We start from the raw sequence: 14348 nt of genomic DNA on the forward strand, positions 1-14348 counted from the left end.
GGCCCAGGCGCCACCCTCCTATTCGCAGGAGAGCGGGCATTTACTCCTTATCTGAGAAGCTAAGATTGGAAACTTCCTGTTGGGCAATTTTGATGCCTTGTCCAGACTGGGAACCCTTTGAAAACACCCTTCAATTAGAAAGGAAAACTCTCCAAAAGAAAAAGGAATGCGCGAATCTGGCTAAACCCTAGCATGTCCTTGTAGCTGCCTCAAGGTAGGGAACTTGGAGCGTGCCTGGACTTCGCGGGGCCACGAAGGCGTCCAGGCCCAGGCCCCGGGCGGCGGGGCGGGCTGCGGCGACCGCGGCGGCGGGAGGACCCGGCGCTGGGGGCGCTGAGCGCGGCCGCAATTCTGCAGCCCGACGAGCCGCGTCAGCGGAACCGGCGGCTTCCGGCCGCGGCGTAAACAAGGGCCCTGGGCTGCTGGAGGCGGGGCGCAAGGCTCCTAGAGCTAGCCAGTCGAGTGGGCAGCCCTCCCCTCGCTGCTCCAGCCCTGGGCCCCGCTGCTGTCCCTCGCCCCCGACCCACTGCACGCAGGGCGCCGGGGCGGTGGAGATCTGAGCTCAGAAGAGCAGGGCGGGAGACAGCACTGGCGGCCAGCAGGCCTGCACGCCGCGCCTGTCATCGCCTCTGCCTTCTCCTGGCTACGCGCCGCTTTGCATTTCTTTCCTTTTCTTTGTCTCTTCCCGGCTCACAAGTGTGGACATTCTTGGTGCACGAAAGTGCAGCCTCAAGATGGCTGATGGCAACGAGGATCTGCGGGCGGATGACTTGCCAGGGCCAGCTTTTGAGAGCTATGAGTCCATGGAGCTCGCCTGCCCAGCCGAGCGCAGCGGCCACGTAGCCGTCAGCGACGGGCGCCACATGTTCGTCTGGGGCGGCTACAAGGTCAGTGGGGGGCCGGCGGGCTTCGCTTGGCTGGTGCGCAAGCCGGTCAGTGGCCAGGCGAGCAGCTGGTCAGTGGCCAGGCGGGCAGCAGGAGCGGCTGTCCAGGGCGCTTCCCAAATCTCTCGCCACGCGACTCTACCCGTTGGTTCTTTTACTTGGGTGTGTGTGTGTGTGGGGGGGTGTCTTCTCGTGAGTCCCCCAACCCGTCTCAAGGCTCCACGGCGGTTGTCACGTCAACCTTAGCTTACAAAGCCCGCTTGCCGCGCCCCCCCGCATTGTTGCTATTGGAGCGTTATTCTGGAGAGGGCACTGTTAATGTGGGTTGGTGGTGGCTGACTACGGAACAGGTTTTATTTAAAAGGGATGGGGGTGTGTAAGGAGATGGCGTTATGAGGTCACCCGGACCCTTTGTCCGGACTACTCAGGAGAACTTTACCTATGAAGCTGAGGCCAGTTGGGCCATAGGTAGCCTTGCCCACTTACGGGGTGGCCCAGGTGTAGGAATACCCTGGAATTCTGCAAGGCTACGGAATCGCCTTCTTCGACCTCCCTGCCTGTGCAGTAAGCAGTAGCAGCTACACCAGACTATTGTTTGAACACAACCATTTTCCCTCTGGTTTCAGCCGCGAAAGGGTTGAAGTTTTTAAGAAACCTCCATTTAGAAAATTAATGGAATATTTCCACCACTAACCAACCAATAACCCCTAGCAACATGTTATTAGATCGCAGCTCTCTGACACCCTAATCATAAAACGTGCTTAGTTCAGTTTAGAGCCAGTTGCACCGCTTCTCCCGCCCCGCCCCGCCCACCGAGGAATCCTACCCAGATGTCTCCAGTGTAAAACCGTGCTCGCTCATTCGTTCTGTTCTTTTATTGGTTTTAGTTTTCCAGTGACACTCTACATTCTAGAATTCTCTTATTAGCTGGGGTGGCTGTGATCCATTTCGACCACGAAATCCTTTATTCCTTTTTGGTTTTGTAAGTGGTCAAAGGGAGCATTGTCTAATACGTCTGAGACCCCAAGTTCAATCACGTGTCCCGCGGAGGTTTCATTTGACGAGGGCTGGGGGAATTGCTTCAGGGGTAGACCTGTAGACTAGCCTCGTACTCCGGAGGCCTTGGTTGGGTGGGGAGGATCTCCCCTTACCGAAGACTCGAAATCTAGTTTCTTGCACCTATGCTTTAAATAAGTTGTTTTGTGCTGGTAACAGTTTAGCTCATGGTACAATTGATCTGAACACAGTTGACCAATTTTGAGGTAGCTCCCAAAGACAGCTGTCCTGACACTGTCATTTGGTTCAACTGCAAAAGTACTTTTCTTTGCCAATCCTAATTAACCTGCCATGTTTTCCCCAGCTTCCCATGAATAGGTGTGTAGAAGGTTGGGGAATGGAACTGTGAAGAGGGAGACAGTAGGCACAGGAAACCCTTGGAGATTGTTTGAAAGGTAGTAAACTTTGGCTTCCTTCATAGTAGTGTTTTTCTCCCCATGTCAGGCTGGTCTCATTGAGATCAGGATTGGGGGTATGGAATTGTAAAGAGGGAGGGATTAAGTATGTAGTGATCATTATTAAAATATAAATAACTTTTGAGGGGAAAACAGCATTCAATCACACTTCAGTCTAATACTACTTTATAATTCTATCAGTAAAAATGAGCATTGAGGGAAAAGGACTTTCAGGTGTGGGGAGGAAGAGGACCATCACAGCAGATTTCTGATTAATTTATGAGGTCCTGGGGGTAATTTGAGGTTGGGGGACTCCTGAGAAGAGAGGCAGTCACTGAAGTGCGTGATTACCAAATGCCCTCCCTCCTTTATATATATATATTTATTTTACTGGTACTCGTTGCAGCAGGCACAGGAAACCCTTGGAAATTGTTTCAAGGGTAGTAAACTTTGGCTTCCTGCATAGTAGTGGGTTTTCCTTCCCAGACCAGGCTGGTCTCCTTGAGGTTAGCAGATTAACTTCCAAAGCTTTCTCATTCTTTTTTTCCTACCACTTAAGTGATAGAGTAGAAAAAGAAATGTTTACATAGTTAACTGCTCTATTGCTGTAGTTTACTACCCAAATTTATTGGACTTTTACACTAATTTTAAGTGAACTGCATTTTCAGTTTATGGTTTATGTTGACACTGTTTAAGTGGCCAAGGAGTACCTAGTTCTACATTTTTTTCCCACATCAAGTGGGAAATCTAAATAAGATTGGTGAATTTTATTAATATTGCAGTATTCTGTTGCAATCTTGTACTCCAGCTTTGTAAGATGTTACTAGTGGAAAAAAGTGGGTAAAAAGTACAAAAGAATTATTTGAATTATTTCTTACAAATTCATGTGAATCTATAAATATCTCAAAGTAAAAAATAATAATTTAAGAAATAAAAAAAAAAAAGACAAGACAAAGTGGACAGGGAGGATCAAAGACTGAAAATGTGAGGCAGTCATCAAAGTTCAGGAAAAAAGAATTCCTGCTTCCACCATAACTTGCTAAGTTGGGCAAATTACTTAACCTCTCCAAAAAAACCTGTTGTAATATCAACTACTTTTTTTGTTGTAAGTATTAAATAGATTGATTTGTGGACAGCATTTGGTTCTGGCATATGGTAAGCTATCTTTAGGAGTTAATACCTGAAGGGAATCTGAATAAAATAAGGAACTTACAGTTTTGCATAAAGACTCAATATTTGCATATTTGCAGTTATGCCCTCTATTTCTTGTCATAAAATGAGTGAAAGGAAAACCTGGCTAGAACATCACACATATGTTGGCATGAGTTGGCCACTTTGTATAGTCTGCTGGTCACAGCACAGGTAGCCAATCTCACCTGAAGTCATGCAACTGAAATTTGATGCATGGTCTGTTTAGGATAGAGCGGCCTTAGCAAGTTCCCAGAGGCCTTTCAACTCTTTGCACCATTACAATGCTATATAAAAACATGTGCATTAAGGACTATTTACATTAAGCTTTACCCTGAATATGTGGTAAGAGCCTAGGAGAATTGTGCATTTAATCTAAGTGTAAGGCTTATTTATTTTTTCATTCTAATTTCATAATTGCATCCTTAATTTCATAATATGCCTCCTTAAAATATCAACTACTGTTATTTGCAATTGTTTTGATTCTTCTTAGAGTAATCAAGTCAGAGGATTATATGACTTTTATCTGCCTAGAGAAGAACTATGGATCTACAACATGGAGACTGGAAGATGGTAACTGGGTATTATTGGGGGGGGGGGACAAAAAAAATAACATTGAAAGCAAAAAAATATTTTAAGGAGCTGGAGATATAGTTCAGTTGGTACAGTGCTTGCCTAGAATACACAAGGCCCTGGGTTCAATCCCCAGAACCACCACCAAAAAAAAAAAAAAAAAAAAAAAAGATGCTACTCTGAAAACAATGTTCTAGTTTAACTGTTTCATTTCTGTTTAAAATATCTTTTCAGAAACAGTTCAGTAATTACTAGATACTTTTATGACCTTCGAATAAATTTCTGTTCAGGGCACTGTAAATACTATTCAGGGCTCTGTAAAGTACCAAGAGGCAGCAGCTTCAGACCCTGGAATGAAAAGATAAAAGTTCCATATACCCTTTTTAAATATATGACATCTTAAGATATATGTCTTCTGTTACATGGTATCTTAAGTAAGATTTAGTTTGTTTGAACTCTTAGGTTTTAGATGGCTTAGAATTTTATCTGCTAAAAATAAGTTCTACACAAATTTCTTAAAAAAGAGTATATTCTGGCCTGGTGATATAGCTCAGTGGTTAGATCACCCTTAAAAAAAGAAAAAAAAAAGAGTATGTTCTCTTTAAAAACCAAAATGAATCTTTCCTTTTATATAAAACTGGAATATCTCTTTTGCCAATCGCACAACAGTGATAAATAAAGAACATGTCATTCAAATTAAAATGTTGCTCAAAATGCTGGGTGAACCATGTTTGGGGATTTATAAAAGGGTTTCCAATGGTTTGGTTTGTGAGAACTTTGCACTTTGATATTTTACCTATTGTAAATCTAAGAACAAGAATAGTAGAATAGTAGGCCCACTTGAGGACTGGGGCTATAGCTCAATGATAGGAATACTTGCTTAGTAAGCATGAGGCCCTGGGTCAAGTCCTAGCACTGACAAAAATGGAGGGGAAGTCTCACTTAAGAGTTAAACTAAAAGTCAAGATTATTTCTGGATTATAGCAAATCAGTGTTACTATGAGCTATTTGCAAATCTTTTTCTAGAGAACTGGAAACTTTTACTAGTACAGTATTCCCTAATAGAGGACTTCTACATATTTTTAAATTAAGAGTTTTAAAGACTAGACATGGTGGCATACACCTTTAATTTGCAGTTTAGGAGCTGGGGGAGGAGGATTACAAATTCAAGGGCAGCCTGGGCAACAGTAAGACCCTGACTCAAAATATTAAAAGCTAGGAATGTGGCTCATCTATCCTGGGTTCCATCCCAATAGCACACACATATACTCAAAACGTTTTTTTAAAAATAAGCCTACCAAAATGAATAAATAAGTAAAAATAAATTTTAAAAAAGACAGTCAAGTTTCAGGGTTAGCAAAGATGAACTGATAAATGTATCTGTGTGAACAGAGGACCTTGAATGTGCTATTAATAGTATGAATCCTAGAATTTTTTGATTCAGAATCATTTTTTGATTCAGAATGAGTCAATACATACCAAAGCACTCACAAGGACCTGGCACAAAGTAAATAAACGCCACCACCTAGGTGTTTGAGTATTACATAAGAACCCGAATCAGATTCATTCAAATGGCTAAAAGGTGACTGAATAAAGAACACTCAATTAGTCTATCAAGACTGGGAATGTTGAAGTTTTCCTCCTGTGGTCCTGACTTGAAAATAAAACAGCTGCTTATGGCCATGCGAATAAATAGCATAGTTTAGTTTGAGAAATATAAAATGGTTCCCAGAATAATAAAGTATAACACAAGGGGTTGGCGTTGTGGCTCAGTTGTAGAGCACTTGCCTAGCATGTGTGAGGCACTGGATTTGATCCTCAGCACCACATAAAAATAAATAAAATGTCCATCTACACTAAAAATATTTTTTAAAAAGTGCAACATAAGGGGCTGCAATTGTGCCTTAGTGGTATAATGCTTGCCTAGCATGCATGAGGCACTGGGTTCAATTCTCAGCACTGCATATAAATAAATGAATAAAATAAAGGTCTGTCAACATCTAAAAAACACTTTAAAATTTAAAAAAAAAGGTAACACAACACTTAGGGTTTCAGAATCTCATTTTGCCTGCATGTAGGACTAGCTGGGCTCGATTCATTGTCCATAGAATAGAAAAAGGAGAAAGATTCATCCCTTGAATTGATTTCAGGCCTAAGAGACCCTAGATATACTGGCCCTGTTATTTTACTCCTTTTATTGAGGGACTATAAATAGAAGAAAATGAAGTTTTGCCTTTCTTAATTTTTGGTAAACTTATATATATTCAATTTCCTTCCCTTAGGAAAAAAATTAATACTGAAGGTGATGTTCCTCCTTCTATGTCAGGAAGCTGTGCTGTGTGTGTAGACAGGGTCCTGTACTTGTTTGGAGGACACCATTCAAGAGGCAATACAAATAAGGTTAGTGTTCTAAGAATTATGGCTCAAGGAAAGTTTATTCTTTTAGATGACCTCACATTACCCAAGTCAGGTTATGTTTATATCTGTTCCAATTTAAAAATATTATGTACTTTGATTAGGGTACAAATTGGAAACAAGATATAATCATGGAGGGAAGGGTAAAGATGAACAGAACACTCAGAAAGTCATAAGGATAAATTGACACTGAAAAAAATTCAGATAGTAACATTTCTATAATGATACCCTAAGACACTGCTGCTCAGATTTTGTTCATATATTTTTTTTCCCAAATTGTCATTTGTTCTCTTCAGACCAGTAAGAGACAGATTTAAGATCAGAAGGACACATGATATAGGCAGACTCCTATCAATTCATTTATTTGGCAACTTAGTAAGCACCTTATATGCTTACTAAGTTGGACACTGCAGAGAAAGATGAATGATAACAGTCTCTACCTCAAGGAGTTCAATCTGGAAGGGACTCACATAAGTAAATGATTATATGCACACAGCCTGACACAAGTAATAATATAGTAAATATTATTAACTCTGAAAGAGTCCTTGACATTGGGTTTGGTAAAAAACCAAAGAGTTGGTCAACCAAGAGGTAATGTTTAAACTGAATAATAGGGGTAGTCAATGGTGCAGAGATATAATCAAGTATATCTTACTCAAGGAAATGCCAGGGATTTTTTTGTAGGTGTGGATATATGGTTTAGATGGTTTCAAACTGTGCTTCCAGAAACTAGGGATTTCTTTGAGGTACCCATGAAAAGAATGAATGTATAGTGTTAGGTGGGCTCCACACTGCCCCTCCTCCCCCATTTAAACAAGTATTAACTCCACTTTTGTTTTTACATATTGGGCTTTCAAGATTTTTGTTTGAAGAAATGGTTCTATGCCTAAGAGGTTTGAGCTGTAGTTTGGCCATGTATTTTTCAGAGCCTTGGGGGAGAAAAATAACTTTGACACAATCTGAAAAAGCTTGGAAAGGAGAGCTGTAATTTTTAGAGGGTGGTCACAGATGGCTAGGATTCAATGTTCTAAGTTTGACCAAAGGGAAGCTTGAGTGTTTGAGAAGTGACTGATATGTCAATATATCCAGTTACCTGGATGGGTAGACAACATTTAACTTTTAAGTACTGATTGATCTTTTAGCTCCCAGAATTAGGAGCTCCCAGGTAGGCACTGAAGACGTGTTTGTTAAATTGAACTTAAAGGTAAAATTGACAGACTTGATTTTGGTTTTTGGTAATACTGTCCTAATATGTATAAATCAAACCAGTTTGACTCAAAGTGCCTGTCTACAGCAAAATAAGGAGCTTATGCCAGGCAGTACACATTGTTGATTCCTTCATCATAAAAGGGTGGCTATGAAAAATTAGTTGAAATAACTGTGTTCTTAGTGATTTAGAAATTTACATTCTGTCACAAGTTCTTAGTAATCTTGACTCCGACCCACCTGGCAGTCAGTCTATAGTCACAATTTCAGTAACACTGAATTAGATGGCACCTTTATTATTATAAACCACAGTAAAATTAATTGCTAAATAAGGTTGAATTTCTTCCACATAACGAAATCTAACTGAATTTGTTGCTTCTGACAGTTCTACATGCTGGATTCAAGGTCTACAGATAGAGTGTTACAGTGGGAAAGAATTGATTGCCAAGGAATTCCTCCATCATCAAAGGACAAACTTGGTGTCTGGGTATATAAAAACAAGTGAGTTAGAAAGTAATGTAGGTTTGGGCTGGGGATGTGGCTCATACGGTGGCGCGATCGCCTGGCATGCGTGCGGCCTGGGTTCGATCCTCAGCACCACGTACAAACAAAGATGTTGTGTCCGCCGAAAACTAAAAAAAAATAAATAATAAAATTCTCTCTCTCTCTCTCTCTCTCTTTAAAAAAGAAAAAAAAAAAAAAAAGAAAGTAATGTAGGTTTGGATTTTTATGCAGAAAGTATTTACCATTCAAATATCCTATGCAATAAACAGTATAAGTATAGAATATAACTCATAGGACCAATATGAATATTATATATATTAACACATAAAAGCATTTAACACAGTACTTAAGATATAGTTAAGTGTTAGCTATTATTATTTGAATAAGTATATTCATATATATAAATGTAACTTTTCAACTTGTACTATATGTCAAATTAAGAAAAAAAATCACTTAGGAGCCTGAGGAAGAGGACTGAAAGTTCGAGGCCAGCCTGGGCAAATTAGTGAGACCCTGTCTCAGAATTTTAAAAATAAGATAAAAAAGGGCTGGGTATGCAGCTCAATGATAAAGCACTTGCATAGCATGCACAAGGCCTTGGGTTCAATCCATAATATTGCAAAAAAAAAAAATAGTGAGAAAAATTCCTTGGGTCCTATCCTGTGGATGTTTTAATTTTTAGTGTCTTTTTGTTTTTTTTGTTAATCAAACAGGCTAATATTTTTTGGAGGGTATGGCTATTTACCTGAAGATAAAGTATTGGGAACTTTTGAATTTGATGAAACATCTTTTTGGGTAAGTAAATTTCATGTTTGCATATAGCCAACTTAGTATGTTAACATAATACATTTTATATACACTAGTATTTTGTTCACTTATTAATAAATTGAACGTGGCTGTGTAACTTTATAAACATTATCTGTAAACTAACTCAAAGAGGGCCTTTTTTTCTTTTTTTCTGTAGAATTCAAGTCATCCAAGAGGATGGAATGATCATGTACATATTTTAGACACTGAAACATTTACCTGGAGCCAGCCTCTAACTACTGTGAGTTAATAAGCAATAATATACAATTAAAGCAAGGCTATTTAGAGGAGAGGGGAATATGCCAGAGTTGGGAGATGATGTGAAACTGTTGTTTCTTGTTTTCTGGAGAGACAATCCATAGTTTTCATTATCCTCCAAGGAACTTAGAACTCAAGTTCTTAGAACTCAAGGAACTTAGAACTTAAGTTCTAACTTAGAACTTAGAGTAGTTTAATGAATGTATAAAGAGACTAACCCAACATTTATTACCTAATAGATGGTATATAATAGCAGCTGTTACTGGTAATATATAATCTGGTTCTAGAAGGGAACTTACATTAGATTTCTTTTCCCTCTGATACATATTAAATAATGCATCAGTCTTCAGTATTGCTGTTGTCTAGAAGTCTGTGCTTCAGCTTTTAAAAACTCAAGTATTTTGCATATTCTTATTCTACATCAAGACTGGATTTTCCCATTTCTAAATAGTTCACTTATTTATTAAATTGCTTTTATTACTTTTTAATAGGGTAAAGCACCTTCACCTCGTGCTGCCCATGCCTGTGCAACTGTTGGAAACAAAGGTTTTGTTTTTGGAGGCAGATACCGAGTGAGTACATAAATAGTTTCAATAGCTTACTTTTGAATTCTTCAAAATGTAACTACTTAATTATCCTTTTTTAGGATGCTAGAATGAATGATCTTCACTATCTTAATCTGGATACATGGGAATGGAATGAATTGCAAGTATCATTTTAGATAATTATTCAGAAAAGTTTTTTTAAAAAACCCTTTCTCCCTATACCTTATTATTAGTATGTAATAAACTTGCTTTAATCTTCTTTAACTATGAATTTAATAAACATGATTACCAGGGTTCTTAAGGATGGAATCTTATTTCCAGTTTCAAAAACTATGTGCCTGGCATAGCAAGCATGGGCTTTAATGTTTGCCTTATTTTCTGGGTGGGGGTGGGGGTGGCGGCAGTATAAAGCATGTAGTTAATAATACGACCCTTAAATCTCCTTTCCTAATAATCCCACCTAAATTTTAAAAGAAAACTTAAATATTTCTCTACATTAAATATAGTAGCTACTTTGAAACGGATGTTGTAACTTATTTTCAGAATTCCACAAGGCATATGCCCTGTCGGCCGATCCTGGCACTCACTAACACCAGTTTCTTCAGATCATCTTTTTCTCTTTGGAGGATTTACCACTGAAAAACAGCCACTAAGTGAGTCTTTAAAAAACTTAAATATTTATATATAACTTACATATAATAAATAAATAGCTGAAAATCATTTTATTTTAGATGTATCAAGAGTGTATAGGGTTGGCTTGGAGGTTAATTAATTTTGATCCTATACATACTGAAATTATGCTACATTGTACATATTATGTCAAAAATCCATTCCTCCAGTAGAGAAATGACCTGCAGTATTTAAAAGCCTTGAAAGGCTGTAACATGCAGAGGTGATTAACTGCAGAGAAAAAAAGGAGGGGAAAAAAGGAAAAACTTCATTACTTTTTTTTGCACAAGTTGTGCCCTTTAAACATCAATGTCATAATGAAAGATAAACATGCATCACAGCTTTTTAAATTTTGCTTCAATCAGGTGATGCCTGGACTTACTGCATCAGTAAAAATGAATGGATACAGTTTAATCATCCCTATACTGAAAAACCAAGGTATGAACTATTTAAAAGACAATTCTTATAATGAATTAGGCCTAGAAATGTGCAAGACTAATAAGAACTGAGGATATTTTAGCTATATTTTACCCATATTCTTATTTTTAAAAATCTTGGTATCTATTAGAGTTTAACATCATACTTCTCAAAGAGAACCAATATTTTTCTTTTGTGATACTGGAGATTGGACCTAGGGGCCATGCACATGCTAGGCAAGTACTCTACCATGGAGTTATATTCCCAGCCAAGGAAAACCAATATTAATTTGAGTATCAAATGCCTTTCTGTTATTATCTGTGTAGGAAGAATAGGGCTGCCCTTTCCTTCTGTTATCAAAAAATTATTGACACAGTTAAAACTTAACTGTGTTTACCTGAATTGAACCGCACCTAAGTTTATAATTAAAACAAAAACAAAAGGAACTTGTAAGGAGAAAATTTAAAAATCTTAATGTATGGGAAGGTAAAACAACTGCTGATTAGATTTACAATAGCAATGTACAACAGGATAAATCAAATTATCATTGTCAAATGAATTGTTAAGGACAATGATTTACTCACCAATGGAGTACAAAGCACATTTAGATATATCACCTGCATTTTCCCCCCAATCCTCTAATCCAAGTACAGGCATGCCACTAAGATTTCATTTGGTTCAAATGACTTTTCTATAGAATTATCAGGCTTTAAGACTTTCAGCTTATTGGGGCAGAACTTCAGCACCCCTCAGATGTTCTGTGTAAGGCTAACTTATTGCTATCAAAGACCTACAAAACACATCATTGAATTCACTCCATAAATGAAACAGAGACAAATAATATCGATATAAAATCAACACTGATTTTTCTAGTTCTGCTACTTTTCCTTAAGGTTTTATTTCTCATGGTCATGTTTGGGCATAACTATCTAAAGATCTCTAATCTTTATTTCACTAGTTATGAGTGTGAATGATCAATTTGGTCTTCTGGGTGACTTCAAATTCAAGTTTTTTTTTTTAAATTCAGGCTATGGCATACAGCTTGTGCTAGTGATGAAGGAGAAGTGATTGTTTTTGGTGGGTGTGCCAACAACCTGCTGGTTCATCACAGAGCTGTAAGTATACCACTTCATATTACTACTGAAACTTATCTGTGATGCACTTGCCTTTTTGTTTTTAATGTGTTCACCTCTATTTTTCAGGCACACAGTAATGAAATACTTATATTTTCAGTTCAACCAAAATCTCTTGTACGGTACGTAAATTTTTCCTTGGCACTTGACACTTCAGTGTTCTTAAAAAAAACAGGTTTATGGATTATTTAAGAGCAATGACTCTTCATTGAAGTAATCAGTTCCTAAAGAAAGAGGTTTATTATCTATTTATTTAATTTTAAATTCAAGTTAATGTACTTTAAACAGCAAAGTGAAATTATTTTTCTTTTGTCCACTTTTCAGGCTAAGCTTAGAAGCAGTCATTTGCTTTAAAGAAATGTTAGCCAACTCGTGGAACTGCCTTCCAAAACACTTACTTCACAGTGTTAATCAGAGGTTTGGTAGTAACAACACTTCTGGATCTTAAGGCGTCATAGATAATGCCTCAGATCTCCTTGCATGGACAACAATCCTGTAATCATCACAGAGTGGCATCATTTGTATAATTATATGCATTGTTGTAGTTCGCAGCTTTTTGATTTTAATGTGCATGTGAATGGCCTAGAGAACCTATTTTTGTGTCTAAAGTTTACAATAAATGTATTTAACACCAGTAACTTTCCTCTATTAAAGCAAAAAACAGTAACAGACTTTTTACCCCAAAGAATGGTTATTACATTTCCTTTTGGTAACTTCAGGATATATATCTATAGAAACATACTAAATAATCTTACCATTATCAAAATGGTAGTTTTTTTTTAAGAAAACATTGGAATTTTAGTTTTTCTTTAAATAGCAAGAACAGTCCATAATTTTATAGACGAGCATCATAAATACAATAAAATGGTTTTTTTAACATTAATTTCAAATGGAAAACTATTCTCAATAGGTCAAAATTGTTAGAGGGACCAACAGCTATTCAATACTTGACCTTAACACTTTGGTGCAGGGGCTGAGGCAAGAAAGTGGTTGAAGATAGACAGATGTTGTCCAATCAAATAAAAAAGTATATTTTATAGCTCATAAATGAATGGAAATAATGTATGACTTTATTCTCCATTCTGATAGGAGACAGAAGAAGAAAGCTGGGTCAGGAATCTTTAGTGGTAAGCCTAAAGTGCACTTCTGATATTATAGGTTGATATTCTATTACATGCTTTTGATAACTACTAGACATGGAAAAGAAAATGGTACAGAACTGAATGAGATTATAAGGAAGAAATTAAGATGAAAAATGAAGATGTATAAATGCATTGAAATGATCAATACCAGTTTCTTTTAGGTGTTATTTCTCAAGCTCTGAGTCATAAGAATTAGTATTTTTTACATCTGCTCTACTATATTTTTTGACAAGGTTTTCAAGACACAATCCTAAATGTTTAACCGCCCCCATTCCCACAACAAAAAACCCTTATGATTGGCCTGTTTCTCTATATATACACACACAAATACATATGTATATATATATATATATACAGGTGTATATATATACGTTAGATGTTATATACAGTAGATTACCAAGTCAGTAGTTTAAGCAACTGAGCCACACTTCACTGTTCAATTTCTTTACATCATGAAATGAATACTTAATATTAACCTCCCAAACTTCAAGATAATGTTGGAGAATAACTACAGATGCATATAATTAACATTTAACTTTTCACAAATATTTTAGGAAATCCTATCAGACAGTGTTTCCTCTATATAAAACTGGAAAAAAAAAAAAAACAAGAATTAAGTCCTTTTGGCGAATACAGCAAGGCAATGTTTAGTTCATTTTTAAATGTGGAAGTCCTGTTACATGGTGTTTTCATCTCTGAACTTCCAAAAGGCTATAAAATTGACTCTTCTCAAATATTTTAGGATTTCATTTCAGCTATTTCCTTTTTACATTCAGAAGATTGGGTGCAGATACTTTCACTTTGCCAGGAATGTTTCTTGATAAATCTGTGTCCTAAAAAAAGAAAATTGCTGAATATTTTCACATTCTATACGGCAAATCATGTTTGTTTTATGACAACTATGACTCCTCTGCTGTAAAAAGAAAAGCATATCCAAAATTTTTAATGGAAAAGATTTTACTGCTTCAAGTTTCAAGTTAAGACAGCATTTTCTATAAAGCAATAGAAAATAACTGCGAAAATGTTTAACTATACCACCAATCTCCAGAGTTTTGAAGGAAAACTTTACCTTCACACTGCGGAATAAGTCTTTTTCTCTTGCTGTTGCTTCTTTGGAATGCATAAAACTATTCAAGGCTGTTTTGGCAGCTGTAAA

At 37.4% G+C, this 14348-nt stretch overlaps 2 protein-coding genes across 5 annotated transcripts in view; one reads left to right on the forward strand and one right to left on the reverse strand.

The window, feature by feature from the left end:
* Nucleotides 1-13280, forward strand: Klhdc2 (kelch domain containing 2). 4 transcript variants are annotated; one of them, XM_076850255.2, is made up of 14 exons: nucleotides 1-214; nucleotides 698-887; nucleotides 4017-4096; nucleotides 6379-6496; nucleotides 8103-8218; nucleotides 8935-9016; nucleotides 9186-9269; nucleotides 9778-9858; nucleotides 9933-9991; nucleotides 10375-10484; nucleotides 10866-10938; nucleotides 11945-12032; nucleotides 12120-12172; nucleotides 13140-13280. In XM_076850255.2, the coding sequence occupies exons 2-14, from the start codon at nucleotides 735-737 to the stop codon at nucleotides 13198-13200; spliced, it is 1158 nt and encodes a 385-aa protein (XP_076706370.2). In that variant the 5' UTR covers nucleotides 1-214; nucleotides 698-734; the 3' UTR covers nucleotides 13201-13280. The 4 variants fall into 4 exon arrangements, with proteins under 4 accessions (XP_076706370.2, XP_076706369.1, XP_076706372.1 ...); XM_076850254.1 differs by lacking the exon at nucleotides 13140-13280 and adding an exon at nucleotides 12375-12721 and having other exon boundaries at nucleotides 2-214; XM_076850257.1 differs by lacking the exons at nucleotides 698-887; nucleotides 13140-13280 and adding an exon at nucleotides 12375-12721 and having other exon boundaries at nucleotides 2-214.
* Nucleotides 6498-14348, reverse strand: part of Nemf (nuclear export mediator factor) — a 25081-nt gene continuing 17230 nt past the window's right edge. The window contains exons 15-16 of the mRNA XM_077109143.1: nucleotides 14262-14341; nucleotides 6498-14025 (exon numbers count right to left, since the gene is read on the reverse strand). Of these exons, the coding sequence (XP_076965258.1) occupies nucleotides 13948-14025; nucleotides 14262-14341 (158 nt within the window). The 3' untranslated portion in view covers nucleotides 6498-13947. The remainder of the gene's footprint in view (nucleotides 14026-14261; nucleotides 14342-14348) is intronic.

Source organism: Callospermophilus lateralis, chromosome 3 (genome assembly GCF_048772815.1).
Source record: "Callospermophilus lateralis isolate mCalLat2 chromosome 3, mCalLat2.hap1, whole genome shotgun sequence".
Lineage (NCBI taxonomy): Eukaryota > Metazoa > Chordata > Mammalia > Rodentia > Sciuridae > Callospermophilus > Callospermophilus lateralis.